At 38.5% G+C, this 19,330-nt stretch overlaps 1 protein-coding gene across 1 annotated transcript in view; it reads left to right on the forward strand.

Annotated features, from left to right (window-relative positions):
- Positions 1-17,797, forward strand: part of LOC133638803 (mothers against decapentaplegic homolog 3) — a 57,092-nt gene extending 39,295 nt beyond the window's left edge. The window contains exons 2-8 of the mRNA XM_062031777.1: positions 3,198-3,391; positions 3,500-3,634; positions 8,282-8,407; positions 10,373-10,585; positions 10,700-10,837; positions 12,982-13,126; positions 13,786-17,797. Of these exons, the coding sequence (XP_061887761.1) occupies positions 3,198-3,391; positions 3,500-3,634; positions 8,282-8,407; positions 10,373-10,585; positions 10,700-10,837; positions 12,982-13,126; positions 13,786-13,909 (1,075 nt within the window). The 3' untranslated portion in view covers positions 13,910-17,797. The remainder of the gene's footprint in view (positions 1-3,197; positions 3,392-3,499; positions 3,635-8,281; positions 8,408-10,372; positions 10,586-10,699; positions 10,838-12,981; positions 13,127-13,785) is intronic.
- Positions 17,798-19,330: the final 1,533 nt, after the last annotated feature.

The following is a 19,330-nucleotide window of genomic DNA, read 5'->3' on the forward strand; positions in this document are numbered from 1 at the left end:
CACCGTAATTAAACAAGACAAAAAGACTATTTGATAAAGTATGATGAATAGAGTGACAATGTATTTAACAATATAACACATACACATTTGAAAAGGTAATAATTGGAGGCGTGATGTTTGATTTTTGGACAAACAACTCATTAGAATTAACATAAACTGTAGATGCTGATGTATCCACAGCGCTGGTGTTTGAATAAGACATTGTAAAAATGGCGTTAGCGACCAACATGGACTTTTAGGCTACCTTGTTTTTGGTTGTTTGCTACTCATAAATATGAAGGGTGCTTTCACATAAGGGGTTGCATTGTTGATGTAGTGCTATTGTAAAATACTAGCTCCATTTGACAATTTAAATATTTCGCCACAATGTCTGAATTTTTCACTTTTAAATTATTGCAAAACCTTTGACAGCGTCTCTCGTCTTATTTGAGCCCTTTTCTCTCTTTCCCCCTCTTCTCCTTGCCGGAGGTCTGCACCCTCTAGTTCTCTAGGGGACGGTGTGGCTCAGTTGACAGAGCAGCTGTGTCAGCAACTTGATGGTTCCAGGTTCAATTCCAGATTTTTTCCATCGTAGTCACTGCCATCGTATCCTTGGGCAATACATTTTACCCTTCCTCACAGTGCCACCCACACTCGTTTAAATGTAGCTTAAATGTCGCTAATGGGTTTCACTTTGTAAAGCGTTTTTAGTCTCTAGAGAAAAAGCACTATATTAATTCACTTCACTTCACTTCATTAGTTCCTGTAAACAGCAAATCTGGTGGCCTCAGACTTTTGCATGACACTGTACATAATAAGCCACACCAAACCCCCATAGTGCATGTCATCACTTAACACTTGTAGAGTGCAGAGGCAGTGAATGACAGCTTTTACAGTACTGCTCTTGGCTTTGTGCGGGTACAATAGTTGACCCAGATGAGGACTTGGGGAGCTCTCAGCTGCTAAGTCTCACTTGACTAACTACACTAGAGCAAGCCCGGTCACATGCAATTACAGAGTCTGCTAGGCCGGGTGAGGAGTCAGTTAAGCTAGAACTAGCCAGCGCCAGGCTGGATAATCCATGCACACATAGCAATTCTCTTAGAATAATACACAACTCACATAATGTTTTTCTGTTGTGACTGTGTCAGTGATCTAATGATATACTGCTAACGATGGATTTTGATGCGTCATCCATGTTGCTGCTTCTTGATCTTAGCGCTGCTTTCGATACTGTTGATCATAATATTTTATTAGAGCGTATCAAAACACGTATTGGTATGTCAGACTTAGCCTTGTCTTGGTTTAACTCTTATCTTGGTTTAACTCTTATCTACTCAGTCTACCCCAGGGCAGCTGTGGCTACGAACGTAGCTTACCACCACCAGGTGTGACTGAATGATGGGTTTTTATCATGTAAAGCGACTTTGGGTACTTGGAAAAGCGCTATATAAATCCCAGGTGTTATTATTATTATTATCTTACAGGATGCAGTGCGTCTCCCATAACAATGTGACATCAGACCATGCTAAGGTAACGTGTGTAGTTCCCCAGGGTTCGGTTCTTGGCCCTGCACTCTTTAGTACTTACATGCTGTCGCTAGGCGACATCATATGCAAATACGGTGTTAGCTTTCACTGTTATGCTGATGACACCCAACTGTACATGCCCCTAAAGCTGACCAACACGCCAGATTGTAGTCAGCTGGAGGCGTGTCTTAATGAAATTAAACAATGGATTTCCACTAACTTTTTGCAACTCAACGCCAATAAAACGGAAATTCTGATTATCGGTCCTGCTAGACACCGACATCTATTTAATAAAACCACCTTAACATTTGACAACCAAACAATTACACAAGGCGACTCGGTAAAGAATCTGGGTATTATCTTCGACCCAACTCTCTTGTTTGAGTCACACATTAAGAGTGTTACTAAAACGGCCTTCTTTCATCTCCGTAATATCGCTAAAATTCGTTCCATTTTGTCCACTAGCGACGCTGAGATCATTATTCATGCGTTCGTTACGTCTCGTCTCGATTACTGTAATGTATTATTTTCGGGTCTCCCTATGTCTAGCATTAAAAGATTACAGTTGGTACAAAATGCGGCTGCTAGACTTTTGACAGGAACAAGAAAGTTTGATCATATTACGCCTGTACTGGCTCACCTGCACTGGCTTCCTGTGCACTTAAGATGTGACTTTAAGGTTTTACTACTTACGTATAAAATACTACACGGTCTAGCTCCAGCCTATCTTGCTGATTGTATTGTACCATATGTCCCGGCAAGAAATCTGCGTTCAAAGAACTCCAGCTTATTAGTGATTCCCAGAGCCCAAAAAAGTCTGCGGGCTATAGAGCGTTTTCTATTCGGGCTCCAGTACTATGGAATGCCCTCCCGGTAACAGTTAGAGATGCTACCTCAGTAGAAGCATTTAAGTCCCATCTTAAAACTAATTTGTATACTTTAGCCTTCAAATAGACCCCCTTTTTAGACTAATTGATCTGCTGTTTCTTTTCTTTTCTCCTCTGCCCCCCTCTCTCTTGTGGAGGAGGGGGGGACACACAGGTCCGGTGGCCATGGATGAAGTGCGGCTGTCCAGAGTCGGGACCAGGGGTGGACCGCTTGCCTGTGCATCAGTTGGGGACATCTGTGCGCTGCTGACCCGTCTCCGCTCGGGATGGTTTCCTGCTGGCCCCACTATGGACTGGACTCTCTCTATTATGTTAGATCCACTATGGACTGGACTTTCACAACACTATGTCAGACCCACTCGACATCCATTGCTTTCGGTCTCCCCTAGAGGGGAGGAGGGGGGTTACCCACATATGCAGTCCTCTCCAAGGTTTCTCATAGTCATTCACATCGACGTCCCACTGAGGTGTTTTTCCTTGCCCTTATGTGGGCTCTGTACCGAGGATGTCGTTGTGGCTTGTGCAGACCTTTGAGACACTTGTGATTTAGGGCTATATAAATAAACATTGATTGATTGATTGATATTGCATTAAAGAGCCTTGTTTAATTCAAGAGACCGATGTGTGGCCTTCAACTGAGTAAAATAAATTGATGAGCTAATCAATTGTTGCATAAGTTGGTGTGTTTATTTTCTCAAAGATGATCATCTACTCTCTTTTTATGTCAATCTCCGGCACCAGTCAGGTCAGAGTACACGTTATACAACATAATCAAATGTACTCTCTTTCCTCCCTTTTCCAGGTCTCTGGATGGCCGCCTTCAGGTTTCCCACAGAAAAGGCCTGCCGCATGTTATCTACTGTCGCCTGTGGCGTTGGCCCGACCTGCAGTCCCACCATGAGCTGCGAGCAGTGGAGCTGTGCGAATACGCCTTTCACACAAAGAAGGACGAGGTGTGCGTCAACCCTTACCATTACCAGAGAGTCGAGACCCCAGGTATGATGTTTACCCTCGCATCAAGTTGTTTCCCCTGCGTCAGTCACTTTTTGTTTGTGTTTGTGTTACTTTCTTATGCATGTGTGTGCACGTGTGTCCATCATATAGTCCTCCCTCCTGTGCTGGTGCCCAGACACACAGAGATCCCGAGTGAGTTTCCACTTCTGGATGACTACAGCCATTCAATCCCTGAAAACACCAACTTCCCTGCTGGCATTGAACCCCAGAGCAACTACATACCAGGTAGTAGCAGCACAGTTTAGAACCCAACCAACAAGTTACACGTGGCTGATTTTGTTGTATATATCTACAAAACTAGGCCATAATTAGGAGTTGATCTTCAGTTCTTTCAAATGAAATAGTATTAAGGAGTCTAATTAACGTGAAAAATGTCTGCTGAAATGCAGATAAATAGGCATTGATTATGTTTTTCTGTAGAAAATTTGCTTTGAAGTGCGAACTCATCATTAGTGGCTTCAAAAACAATGACGAAGAAAATGTGCTGCTCATTCAGGCAGGCGTGCTATTACTTTTCCCAACCCAAATATTCATCGGTTCCAGATGAATGAGCTGGGTTGGCCTTTTTCTTCAAAAACATATTCCACTATGTAATACACGTTCAGTCAGTAAAGTTTTGTTGTGATGATTAGCCAGTGCTTATAGTCTTCAATTCATTTATGTATTTGTCATTTTGGCTTACATTGCCGTTTTTATTTTATCATACTGTAATTCCAAAGTGGTACCATTCTCTAAAGTTCCATAATCCTAAGAAATAAGACAATTCCTTCCATTGAGGTCACCTGGTTTTGAGGGGCTCAATAAAGGATCAAACTAAGTAAGCCATAGGTCACTTGGTTACTCTTTTTTAATTGCAAAATGCACAAAACGACATTAGGTATATTTTAGATCAGGCCCAGTCAACTGTCGGCCCGCGGGCCACATCCGGCCCGCCAAAGCTTTTCATTTGGCCCGCCGAACATCGTCCAAATAGGCTTGATGAAACCATTAAAACTAGGGTTGATCATGTATGCATTACTCTCGCCACCTCGTAGGGGGCAACAGTGAAGCATATGTGTCACACTGAAGCAGCAGTGGGGTGAGTAGAACAAAACTACTCATTTAACCCTGGAAAATAAAATAAAAAGTTCTGCCCCGAGCAAGTGCTCGAGTCATTGTTTTCTGGTGGACTTTTTACGCGACGGACACATTGAACCAGACAAGCAGCAACTATTGTAGAAATCCCAGCATGTAAGCTTCATCACGAAACTTGGTCAAACATTTGTAAGTCGATATAATTCATGCATAAAGATATTTAGTTTGTTTTGTATTGAAATTGCTGACTTCGTAGTATTAGTTGTATTTGTGGTTGTGTTGTTTCTTGTCCAAGTGTAATGATCAAAGCTGTAGTGTTTAAATTTGACCAGTAAAAGGCGACGACGCTAATAGTGATAAGTCACATACAATGTTTCGTGTGTGACTATTGTGTAATTTCTGAATGTGTAAACATTTGTAGTTTAATTTGTGAATATATTAACACTAAACCAGGGGTGCCCAAACTACGGCCCGTGGGCCGGATACGGCCCGCCAGCGTCCAAAATATAGCCTGCGGGAAGTCCCAAGTTAAAAAAAATATATATATATATTTTTTAAAATTATTATTATTTTGTAACCTGTCCTTTCAAGCCCATTCATCAATCCATTTTCTACCGCTTGTTACTTGTGGGGTCTCCTAGCCGCTCAGGCATATCATATTGTCAAAAAATTCATTTTCCCATCGATAACGTGACGTCAAGTACGTGCTCTTTCAGTCAATTAGTGTGAAAAAAAATTATGAAATCGTTGGGGACACGTAGAATAGTTTCCGAGTGTAGAGTTTTTACTTTTTGCAGTTAGTCTAATGGCGGTGTTTAAAGAATTTAACATTCGGCGACACTATGAAGTATGCAAGCTTGCTGGGCAAAGTGAGAGGAGAAAAGCTGACTATGCTAAACCATGAATTTGCTGCCCAGCAGAGTACAATGCCACGCTAAACACAGGCAAACCTGTCATCTGTTCGGGCCAGCTTCAAAGTAGCTAAACTAATTACAAGCTGTGGAAAGGCGTTCACTGATGGGGAGTTTGTAAAGAAGTGTTTGAACGCTGTTGGGGAGGAGGTGTGTCCGGACAAGAAAGATGCTCTGAACGCGGTGAGTCTGTCCGCCTCTACAATTACAATTACCACATTTTTTTAACCCAATGCGGCCCTCGGGTCAAAAAGTTTAGGGACCGCTGCACTAAACCTTCTATACACAATGGCCATTATTTATGTAAAATGCACAATGAATGTTATGCTTTCGTCATGTTTATTTTACACTACCGTTCAAAAGTTTGGGGTCACATTGAAATGTCCTTATTTTTGAAGGAAAAGCACTGTACTTTTCAATGAAGATAACTTTAAACTAGTCTTAACTTTAAAGAAATACACTCTATACATTGCTAATGTGGTAAATGACTATTCTAGCCGCAAATGTCTGGTTTTTGGTGCAATATCTACATAGGTGTATAGAGGCCCATTTCCAGCAACTATCACTCCAGTGTTCTAATGGTACAATGTGTTTGCTTATTGACTCAGAAGGCTAATTGATGATTAGAAAACCCTTGTGCAATCTTGTTCACACATCTGAAAACAGTTTAGCTCGTTACAGAAGCTACAAAACTGACCTTCCTTTGAGCAGATTGAGTTTCTGGAGCATCACATTTGTGGGGTCAATTAAACGTTCAAAATGGCCAGAAAAAGAGAACTTTCATCTGAAACTCGACAGTCTATTCTTGTTCTTAGAAATGAAGGCTATTCCCCAAAATTGTTTGGGTGACCCCAAACTTTTGAACGGTAGTGTATGTTTACAAGCCTAAATGAATGAAGAAGTTAAAAGACATAAAAATAAGGAAGGAAAATAATTCAAAAGAAGGAACATCAAACCTCAACAAAAACTGGAACTTCTTTTTCTTCATACTGTTAACTGGCTGCGCATGCTGGAAACAAGTAGCGAGGGCAGAATAATGAATTTATTGACAGTGCAGTGTGAAAGCCGATGTGTTTACTTTGCAATTAAGTAAAGTCTCAAAGAAATATAACCTGCGGAGGCATTTTCTGACGAAACATCCACATTTTGATGTCCGCCCCTTGAGCCCTTGGGCACTTGAAACTGCAGCCGTCTTCATTATGTAGTTGAATAGCCCTGCTGTAGATGTTACTAGTTTTATAAATACATTTGTAGTTCTTATATAGTAAAAGGCTTTCTTTCCCTGTTTTGCTGCTGTGTGATGTAGTGTTTCCTACATGACTTAGGGGTAGCTTATGTCATCGTCAACTAGTTTAATTTCCATAATTGACCACAAACTGTGTTGCCAGATATCGTGGGAGAAACAAGCAACAAGCGCTACAAAACAAGCCCAGCAGGCAAGCAACCACATTGTGAAAAATATAGATCCCTTTATTATTGCACTGTGCATACACAGTACTAAAATTATAAACATAATAGGTACAAAAATCATACACTTTTTCGAATATTTTGAGACTTTTCATCCGTGGTTGATGTATGATCTTTACCTAAATGGCTATTTTTATCTCATTAATTTGTGTCATTGTGTTTTGGAACTGTGGAACAGATGTCCGAGGGAAATGTGCACAGACATGTCCTATTTTATTTTTATTTGAGTTGTATTCGTATACATTTTATTTTTTTATGTTGTTTCCAACTTAAACTTTTTTGGTGTGGAAATTTTTACAGTAAATGTGCATGTTTTTTATTGTGCCACAATGTTTTTTAGATGAGGAAAAATTAAACATAGTGATATCACTGTCAAAGGTGGAATGTTTACGATAAATTGCAAGCCAAATAAATGTCAGCATAATTCCCACCAAAAGTGTATATACAGTACGTCTGCATTTGAATTATCCTGATACAATCTAACTGCTGCCAGTGATTGTGTTGAAGATAAAAACGAGTTTCCACCGGTTTACTTCTAAAACGTACAAATACAAGAATACGTTTTCGAAACAGCTCAATGAACACCGGCTTCTTTCAAAGAAACAAAAATCCATCTGTACTGTACATAAGTTATGGGTATGAGAGTGGGGACGTGCTGAGTCGACGTACTAGGCGGGCTTGATAAACAGGAAATGGCAGTTGAAAAAGACAAAAAAAGCAAGGCCAAAACTAGATTTACAAGCAAATTTGGGAGAGAAAAAAAAAAAAAATTCAAAGTAGCTCATAAAAAGCGAACTTGGCAATGCCGGACACAAACCTTTTTCCGTGGCTTCTATATATGTTATTTGTCGCAGCCCTGTGAGTGTTTTTAGATGGACACTGCATAGGGGTACATGCTTTTATAATAATGTCTCCAAAAGTGTCAAATTACACCAGAAAAAGTTGCTAGATTTGTCGTTGGTCGCTAAGTTAGCAACACTGATCTCTCCTTCTAAATCTTCATATTCTCTGGCAGACTTAGTTAGTAGGAAGTGTGTTAAGAAGTCACAATGTTACAATCATCAGCAATCTACTGTATGTTGTTGAAACGACAAGCTACATTTACACACAATCCCAAGTGTTTGAGTGAGTGCAACAGGTAGCGCCATATCTATTCTTGGCGGTCCAAAAGTATTTGTTGCAACCCATCACATAGAATTATGAAAAACACTGTTAGGTATAAATGCTACTAATCATGTCAATACAATTAAATAAGTGGTTCTTAAAGACTAGAGCTTGTTGTCCAAGTTATGTGTGTTTGATATTTTTTGTTTTGTTCATTGATGGTATGTAAGTGTTTGTATTGTGAATAAATGAGTGTCACTGTGCAGTTTTCCAGCCGTAGTCATACAGTGCTTATCCCATCTGTTTGCATGTTCAGAAACGCCGCCACCAGGCTACCTCAGTGAGGATGGCGAAACCAGCGATCACCAGATGACCCACAGCATGGACACAGGCTCCCCAAACCTATCGCCCAACCCTGTTTCCCCCACACACAATAACCTGGGTAAGGACCGTGTGTTTCTTTCTGTTTGTTTTCTTCTCTGTCTGCACGCCTTCACTAGCAGACAAATGTTGGGATAGTGCGTCTCCCCAGTGGGAAAGCTCTGTTTGATTTGACTCCTTTTTTGTGAGAGGAAACCAGGTGATGAAAGCGCCTTTGTTTTCCTTGCACTGTGTGAGCTGTAAAACACGGCAAGACACCATTCAGGCCACACGGACATCAGTGACAATATCCGATGTTTATCGCAAGGACGGAAAACACTAGGGGGTCTTGGCAGTAGACTGCTGGTGAAATAACATCAGGTCCGTTTCTTTTGGCAGTGCAGCTTGATTCTGTACATGAAAGCCATGGTCAAAATGTTGTGAAGTATAGTGCATCCGCCTGTAATTTAACCCTCTTTGGCAACAGCAAAGGATTGAGTGTTCACTATTTGTCTGGTAAACAACATATTATAATAAAAGCATGTAACTGTTGTGCTTTGTAGTGGTCTTTCAGTCTCATGTAGCATCCTTATTTCCTTCTTCTTGAATTTTGTTTCCCCAGTCTTTTTTGTTTTGTTTTTACACTCTCTTTTTTTTCCACACTCCCGTAATCAGTATGTCTTAGCCCAGAAGTGTCAAAAGTGCAGCTGTTTTTTTTTATACCATTATGTAAAAGAAATACAATCTAGACAAAGTTTGTTTAATGCTCGCCTCAGCCGCCGGTACTCGCTATTCCTCTTGCTTTAACACCACAGTGAGTTGCAGGACAGGGTAACGATCAGGGATACCTAAACAAACTCGAGAGTTGGAAAAGTCAGCTGTCTAGTCAAAGTCAGGAACTAGACAGCTTACTTGTTAATGCTGCTGCTCCTCCACAACGAAAGGAGCCAGATGAGGTGGTTTGAACATCTCATCAGAATGCCCCACCGGACGCCTCCCTGGGGGGTGTTTAGGGCACATCCGACCGATAAGAGGCCACGGGGAAGACCCAGGACATGTTGGGGAGACTATGTCTCCTGGCTGGCCTGGGAACGCCTTGGGTTCCCCCGGGAATAGCTGGACGTAGTGGCTGAGGAGAGGGAAGTCCGGGTTTCTCTGCTTAGGCTGCTGCCCCTGTGACCTAACCTCGGATAAGCGGAAGATGCTGGATGGATGGTTGGATGCTCAAAAATAATAATGAACTAAAACCAATGTTGTTATATATGCATTTACATTGTAGATTGTCACTGAAGGCATCAAAGCTACGAATGAACACGTGGAGTTATGTACTTAACAAAAAAGGTGAAATAACTGAAAACATGTTTTATAGTCTAGTTTCTTCAAAATAGCCACCCTTTGCTCTGATTACGGTTTTGCACATTCTTGGCATTCTCTCGATGAGCTTCAAGAGGTAGTCCCCTGAAAGGGTTTTCACTTCACAGGTGTCATAGTTTGCCTTCAGTGACAATATACAATGTAAATAGTCATGAAAATAAAGAAAACACATTCAAATGAGAAGGTGTGTCCAAACTTTTGGCCTGTACTGTATTTAACGCTATTTATTTATATATACATGTATACATCTAACTCATTATTATTTTTATTATATTCCACTTTGAACAATTTTTAGAGGGAAAATATTGCATAATTTGAGTTTTTGCCACAAAAACAGGGTTTTCTTTGACAAAAAATGGCATAAAACTTAAAATGTTAAACTTTATGTCAACGGATAGAACTGAAGTTAATGTTAAAAGTAAATCAATGTTAATATATGACTTGTTTTTAACACTTTAATTAATCTGACCCTTTTGGGTCTGCAGTATTTTTAACACTCGCCAAAATTCAGGGGTTACAATAAATGTATTGGTTTTGAAAATAAAAATATATCAAAATGGCCCCCTAATGCTTTCATTTTTCAGTGTACGGCCCTCAGTGGAAAAGTTTGGACACCTCTGTTTTAACCACTTTCTGCTGTAATTGATGCCAGCCTCACTTCATCTTAATTCAGATCTCCAGCCTGTGACGTACTGCGAACCGGCCTTCTGGTGCTCAATTTCCTACTATGAGCTCAACCAGCGGGTAGGAGAAACCTTCCACGCATCACAGCCCTCCCTGACGGTAGACGGTTTCACAGACCCTTCCAACTCAGAGCGTTTCTGCCTGGGCCTCTTGTCCAACGTCAACCGCAATGCTGCAGTGGAGCTAACAAGAAGACACATTGGTAAGGGGTTACACCGCCATGTTAAAAGAATTCCCCACATATTTTGCACTCAGGCACTACTTTCACCGCATCTTCTTTGAAGTATTTGTTTAAGGGGTTTTTGCTTCCTCCAAGGCCGCGGAGTTCGACTCTATTATATCGGAGGAGAAGTCTTCGCTGAGTGTCTTAGTGACAGCGCCATCTTTGTGCAGAGCCCCAACTGTAACCAGCGCTACGGCTGGCACCCTGCCACTGTCTGCAAGATCCCACCAGGTGAGACCATAGACGAAAATAAAAAATAATCATTTATACATCAATAGTGGAAATAGGAACAGTAGAGGGTCAGCGTGGCACAAAAATAGCAGGCTAAGTGACAGCTTTTTCACAGAGCAGTAACACTCTTGACCTCTCAACCTGTTACACTATAGAAATATATTAATTAATGTAAATATTAGCAATAGCAGCTTTCATACCGTCTCATATAGATGCATCTATATTTATCTGTCTTGTAAATAGTATCCAATACTTGCTGTATTGCACTTCTGGTTAGATGCTAAACTGCATTATTGTGCATTGCTCTGAACAAGTGTAATGACAATGAAGTTTAATCTAATCTAAGATTAACCACCTTACATTGTTCAATCTACTTTAAACTGAATGTGAGGTTATACACTGAAGGCCAAATGATTTATACCTTGAGCCAAAATTTTTGTTAATTTAATATTTTGTGTGAAATTTTTCTTACATATAAAACATAATTCATGCCCCAATCTTATTGAACAATTTTGCATCATTCTAAAGAATCTTAGTAACTTATAGTATAATATAGCGCACCAGTTCTCAATAGGTTTTCAAATCAAATGTCCTATATTTGATAAAAAATAAAGTGCAGTTTGAATTTTAAGGCAGTGTGAAATAATTTTCACATTGTTCCAAAACATTTAGGGAACAATAGTCCGAGCTCCACCGACCACAGCTGTGTCTTGGTGTTTGCAGAACTAAAGATTATGCTACTAAAAACTGCAACATAACTACAAGTTACACAGCATTTAAACATGGTAGGGATGCACACAAAAAAATCAATTCACATCCGAATCGTGATTCCTTTTCATCCCGATTCTAAATCGATTCATAACTTTCCAAAAATTTTTTTTTTAATTTTTTTGTTATTTGCTTTAAATCGTTTGTTGAATCAAGAATCGATTTTGAATCAAATCATCACCCCAGGAATCGGATCGAATTGTTAGATGCCCAAAGATTCCCACCCCCAAAACATGGACATAGTGACTTCCTGTTCAGTGCGAAGCAAGCTTCAAAACAAAAGCATGGCAGTGTTACCCTGGATTATATCATAGCAACTAACATATGCAACCATTTGCTACATTCTAATGATATATATATATTGAATTATTGAATGATTTCTCACACATACACGCACGCACGCACACGCACACACACACACACACGCACGCACGCACGCACGCACGCACACACACATTCTTGTGTTTGCTATTTTCTTGAGACTTCCGAAAAATGCCTACCTCTGTAGGACCACCCTTTCTAGATATATAAAGATTTGTATTTACAACATTAATAATATATACATACTATGCAGATATAAAAAAGCTAAGCTTGTAGTTCATTTTTTGCTGTTGAATTTTTTGTTTATAATTGGTTTTTAATCTTCATTATTTACTTCAAGTTATTACAGTGTGTCTCTATATACATCCATCCATCCATCCATTTTCTACCGCTTATTCCCTTCGGGGTCGCGGGGGGCGCTGGAGCCAATCTCAGCTACAATCGGGCGGAAGGCGGGGTACACCCTGGACAAGTCGCCACCTCATTGCAGGTCTCTATATACATATTTATTTTATTTTTTTAATTAATTCTGGCCAAAAGGGGCACATTTCAATTTCTTACACGCTCTTATTATGTATGTAGACCAGAGGGGGAGCACTTCAAATTTTTACACACACACTTGTTATTTCATATGTTGACCAGAGGGGGCGCACTTTTAAAACCGACACACAGTCAATTTGAAAAATCCCTTCTTTTTGGGACCACCCTAATTTTGATAGATTTCACCACCAGGGGTGCAAATGAGACATTCTCAATTAGATGCAATGGTTTTCCGTATTGGGACCATGATTTCGGTCCTAACTTGTTCACCGGTCCTCATATGGAAGGTACTTTTCCTTGTTGATGTCCCAAGAAGGGTAGAAATACAAGAACACGCACGCACACACACACACACACACACACACACACACACACACACACACACACACACACACACACACACACACACACACACACACACACACACACACACACACACACACACACACACACACACACACATGTGACAGAGGAGATGGTTTAATTTGCCTTTGCTCCCTTGCTGTCCTGTCCAGGCTGTAATTTAAAGATCTTCAACAACCAGGAGTTTGCTGCCCTGCTGGCCCAATCGGTCAACCAGGGCTTTGAGGCTGTGTACCAGCTCACCAGGATGTGCACCATTCGCATGAGCTTTGTCAAGGGATGGGGTGCGGAGTACAGGTGAGTCTAATGCAGCCGTGCCATGGCTAATTGAGTGCGAATCACACGTCAGAGTCGCCTTGTGCTGGGCTTAGGCCCAGACAAACAAAGAGGGAGTGAGTCACTTCCTTTCAGACCATCTTCCCGCTCTTTCGGGCAGTCTGCTGCTGTGATGAAGCAGAGGCCTCATCAATAGAGACAGGCTTCAGCTGGCACGCCGGTCTATTTTTAAGCAAGCACACACGCACTATGTCAAAAAGAGATGTCAGACTTTCCCCTCTTCCGCTCCCTCCCAGTTTTCCACTCGGTCTGACTCACTGATAGTAAGAAAGCAGCCAATGATTAGCTACCACAGGGGAGAAGCTATTGTGCCTGGGAGTGGCGGCGTTCCAGCTCCGTCCGCGCTGAACGCTGACATGTGGAGACACTTAAAAACAGGATTCGGATTACTGAACCAGCCAAGACCTCCCACTTCTCAACCTCAAACCTTAAAACACACCCAAGCTGGGTGTGTTTTAAATCCTCTACTCTTTGCTTTCATTGAGGAAAGCACAACACAATGCACAACTGATTTATGAGTATTGGGTTTTTTCATCATTTATCCTCAGCTCTGCCAAAGTAGTAGAACTTTCATTCATACAAATCCGGCCAGATCCACAAGGATTCTTACTCTCTTGCAGGCGACAGACGGTGACCAGCACCCCCTGCTGGATCGAGCTGCACCTAAACGGGCCCTTGCAATGGCTGGACAAGGTGCTCACGCAAATGGGCTCGCCCAGCATCCGCTGCTCCAGCGTGTCCTAGGGAACCTCCTGCTCACATGTATGTCTGGGACTGAAAACACACACCGACTACGCAAAAGTTGACCCTCTCATTGTTTCCCCACCAGCTGTCAGTAGCACTTTTTATACATTTTATATGGCAAAAGGGGAGACGTGCATTAAAGCAGGACCATGCTAGTATGAACTCTGCTGGTTGTTGGTGATCTCATGGCATTTTTATCACATCTTCAGTTGGTGAACGGAATGAGGGTGTGGTTCTTCTTCAGTTAAGAGATTCATATTCATGTTTTTAATGATCTTCACGTTGTACATACAATATGCTTTAACTGCAGCAATTTGTGTCTTGAGCTCTCTTGTTAGTTGGCCCATTTGAGGACTTGTGAAAGCCAAGTACAGTGGAACCCGCTTATGTCGACAACTCGTCAAATCCCGAGCTTCTTTCTTTTAATTGTTACTGAAAAGTACCTGCTTAAGTCGATGTTGACATACATTCATTCCTATGAAAAATCGCCGGGTGTTGATCATGATCAAATGGCAGCAAGCAACCATTGCTTAACTCTGTCTCGCGTACAGCAGCTTCCTGTGCAGTGCAAGTTTAGATTGTTTGCCGAATCGTAGTCAAGTAATGCATAAGAATTAGCACTTAAAGTTTATTTTGAACCAATAATAAATCAATTCCTTTATTGTCATTGTCATAATAACACTCAAGTCATACATATCAACGATATTTAGTTTGAGCTTTGTCTAGCGGCATAGAAACAGGCATACAGTTACAATAAAGTACATCACATATTTACAGTTTCACAGTACATATGCAAAAAGGAGTGGGAAGAAGCAGAGCATATTGAATCTCCACCCTTTTTCTGTTTAGAAGCAAGTCATAACACGTTTGTTCACCTCCATGTTTTTATATTCACTCAAGAATTAAAAAAAAGTGAAATCACAAAAATCCAATCTCCATATGACTCTGAAAAAAAATCACAAGTTAATGAATTATTTAATGTTATTAGTCATGAATTGCAATTTATGAATTATTTATAGAATAAATAATTATTGAATCAATAGTATTTTATTAATAAATTCAAATAAAAAATAATATATATCATTATTAATAAATAATTGTATTAACACAAATATATTTTTGATTTTGGTTATGTCGGCAGCTATGGATGTCGACAACCGCTAATTTTAATGTCTGTCAGAAAGCCGTCGACAAAAACGGTTTCCACTGCTGGAATTTTTGTTTCAAAGTCACATGTTAATGATTTATTAATAATTCATCAAGTTATGACTTTGAAAATAAAAAATTGTTAATCACGTGAATATTGAATACATAAATGATTAAGTATTATTACAGTATTTGATTAGTAATCAAAAATGAATTATTGATTCATTAATTACTCATTGTATTAATGCAAATTATTTTTGATTTTGGTTATGTCAAAAACCGCTTATGCCGGTCTGTCAGCTCGTCTGTGAACCGTCGACGTCAACAGATTTCACCACTTAAACCAGTTTTAATCCATTAACTTGTGACTTTGGAAATGAAAATTAATGAATTGATTCCAAAATCAATTATGAACAAATAATTGATATATGAGCAGTATGTAATTAATTAATTATGATTTCATTGTTAATTATTACTTTTATTTTTAAAGCCCCAACGACAGTCACACACACACTAGGTGTGGTGAAATGCATTTGACCCATTCCCATGTTCACCCACCGGGAGGTAAGGGGAGCAGTGAGCAGTAGCGGTGGCTGCGGTCGGAAATCATTTTGGTGATTTAACCCCCAATTCCAACCCTTAATGCTGAGTGCCAAGCAGGGAGGTAATGGGTCCCATTTTTATAGTCTTTGGTATGACTCGGCCGGGGTTTGAACTCACGACCTTCTAGTGGCAGGGCGGACACTGAGCAGGTCTTTTACAAATGATTTCTAACTTTGGTTATGTCGACAACCGCCTATGTCAATGTCTGTCAGCCAGTCCGAGGAGCGTCACCATAAACATGTTCCACTGCTGGTTTCACGTTTCCTATTGTGGTCCTGAAAAAAAAAGAGCCGTTCTTCAGACCCGACTGTTTGATAAACACATAGAGCTCACTGTTTATTGTTTATTGTTTACAGCTCATCTGCCGCCTGCGTGAGTGTTTGTGTGTGTGTCTGTGTAAGTGTGTGATTACCAAACCTCACTTCCTCCCTTCAATATAAAGCACAAAAGAGTCAGCTCCTCCTGCGACAGGACTGGTTAAGTCGTCATCGTGCATCAGGAAGAGACCAGCGTTGACGTGAGTGAGTAGTTAGCTGAAAGAAAGCATCTAACTTGTTCGAGTGTTAAAATGAGGAAACTTTTTATCAATGCTTCAACTCTCAGGACTGTAAGAAAACAAAAACAGCTTAATAGTACACAGAAAGAAGTGTAAAAACAGATCTATGTTTCTAGAGTTTTTCATAAAAGGAAGCATGTAAATAACAGTAGCTACTCCAAATCTTTATTTTTAGTATTTAGTGCATACTGCATTGTATAATTATGACCCTTTCTAATGTTGATGTTTGGAAGGATGGATGAAAGAACCTCTGGTTTTCTTCTAAAACAAAAAGTACTCCAGTATCTGAATATATTCCTATTATGTTCATTGTTTGAATGAAGCTAGCTTTTTGGTGTCCACTGATGCTAATATTTAACATTGTTGGGACAGACGAGCACTGACTTCACTTTTTAATACCCAGAACTTAAATTTGTTTCAGAAAAGTAGTATCTACCAATCTGAGACGTGACACTGAAAGCCACAGTCCCTAAGTTAGGGGGTCCAAAGTCCATCCCAGGAAACTGCTGTATGCCCATATTTAGTTGTTGTTTTTTTACCAGCAACTTGTTTATTTTTGTTAGCCTGCAACGTTTTGTTGTTGAAACAAACATTATGCTTGGCCCACATCAAAACAACAATTCAAAAGTCCCCAATTTGGATTTTCAAAAATTATTGAAATACCATTGCACATCAAACAATCTGCAATTGTTATTAAAAAATACCAGTGATTATTTGATGTTTTTAAATTATAGATGAGAAAACCTGAAACTAAAAAGATATGCATCTTAAAAAGTAAGAATTTATTTGAAATTTGTATTCATTCCAGTAGTTCCTTTCAAAAAAGTGAAACCTTTGCATTGTATAAATTCACTACACAAAGTGAAATAATTCAAGAATGTATTTCTTGATTTTTTAAATAGGCTTGTATCTAATAAAAAAATGTATCTCATAAAATGTGGTAAAATGCCCAAAATAAATGCAATATTGCGTTACACTAGTTTAAGCTCTATTTCCCCAATTAAAAAATACTCACATTTATTGAAATAAATGACTTTATTTTTTGTAATTTTCTAATCCAACAAAAAAATCCTTGCTAATGTGATTTTTTTTTTTTTAATAGTCAAAAGTAATTATAAGTAGATGAAAAAAGTGGCTTATCTTTAAATAATCTTGCGGGGGCGGAAAAAAAGCACAAAAAAGTGTATAATATTCGGAAAATTAGGAAATGTTTTAATTTATTACACTTTTGGATTAAAAATAAAGAAACATGTTTAGGTCTATCTCTCTTTATCTATATGTATATTTATGTGTTTGCATATATGTACTATATGTATGTGTGTATAAATATATATATAGTATTTGGATGATTGGGAATTTTTTAATTAATACATTTTAGTTTGAAAATAGAGAAAATTTGGTGGCCTATATATTTATATAGTTTTTAGATAAGAATACACATTTTTGAATTTACGGTTTAATTAATAATTTAATTATTTAAAAACTTAAGAAAAATAGCCTATATATTTATACAGTATTTGGATAATCAGGAAATTTATCAATACAGGTTTTAGATTTAATTAAAAAAAAAAATATATATATATATATATATATATATATATATATATATATATATATATATATATATATATATATATATATATATATATATATATATATATATATATATATATATATATATATATATATATAATGTGTATATATATATATATAGAGAGAGAGAGAGATATAGATATATTTATACAGTATTTGGATAGTCAAGAAATGTTTTTTATACAAATTTTAGATTTATAAAAAAAAAAAAGAAAAGAGGAACATGTTTTGGCGTATGCATATATATTCATATAGTATTTTGATCATCAGAAAATGCAATACAAGTTCTAAATTTTAAAAAGCATTGAGAAAAATATTTTACAAATAAGAACACACTTTTTAGCCAATATATTTATACATATATATATTTTGGGATAATAAAGAAATGTTTCAATAAATACATTTTGGATTAAAATTAAGAAAAATGCTTTGGCCTACATATATTTATATATTGTTTAGATAATTAAGAAATATTTTAATCAACACATTTTGAATTACAAAAATATTGTTCTATATATTTATATATAATTTGGATAATTAGGAACTATATTAATACAAATATGAAATACAGAAAACTGTAATGGGCTTTTTTTCTATATAGTTTCGGTAAATATTTTTGACTGTAGTCCATTGTATTGTTTTGAGTGTGTTTTATAAACACAGATTTGAAGACAAGTCAGGTACTTCTTTAATTTTTTGTCATGCTGCTCCTTGGTGTAAAAAGTTTGGACCCTCTGCCTTAAGGGCTCTTATTAGACCCCTGTAGTAACCTTACAGCGCTTACACTTCTCCAAGCTCTTGTCATCTTTAATGGTTTTGATGTGTGCTTATGTGTGAATTGTTCATTTTAAATGTCTGATATACACTTGTCTTTTATGTGCTTTGTCTATTTGTTTGGTCTATGAAATAAAAAAATAATAATATCTTCTGATTCTTGGAATGCACCGAGCAAACTGGTGTGGGCTTTAAACTACAGTACAATTAAAACACACAGATTTTAACAGTCTGCTTCTTTGGGATTTCCCGGGCCCCTGAAGCTAATTTGTGCTCTCAAGCAGACACAAACAATAATCACAGAACGCTTACTTCTGAACTTGCCGCTACGTTGCAGACTATAATGAAAAGCATAACCATTCCTCTTGTCACAGACGCACCGCAGGGGTTAGAGTATGAATGCAGACTTTGTTCTGATGCCCTTGAGCTGAAAGGGGCCCAAACACTTAACAAACCACATCTTTACTGCCGCCACAAATGGTTGAGAGAGAAAGAACTGTTGCCGGGCTCCACAGGTGTTGCAGGATGGGTGAACTTTGAGACAATTAGTACATGTGTGGCACTTGGACCAATACATAATTCAATACATGTTGGTGGGTGATAAAAGTACTGATATAATAATGTATTATTACAGTTGGAGTTAAACTATGTACAGTTTAACAGTGACTTTTTAAATTGTCATTGTCTTGTTTGAATGAGCAACCTAAATAATGTTTCCTCGATAATTTAATGTATTCATGATAAAAAAA

Source organism: Entelurus aequoreus, linkage group LG02 (assembly GCF_033978785.1).
Source record: "Entelurus aequoreus isolate RoL-2023_Sb linkage group LG02, RoL_Eaeq_v1.1, whole genome shotgun sequence".
Lineage (NCBI taxonomy): Eukaryota > Metazoa > Chordata > Actinopteri > Syngnathiformes > Syngnathidae > Entelurus > Entelurus aequoreus.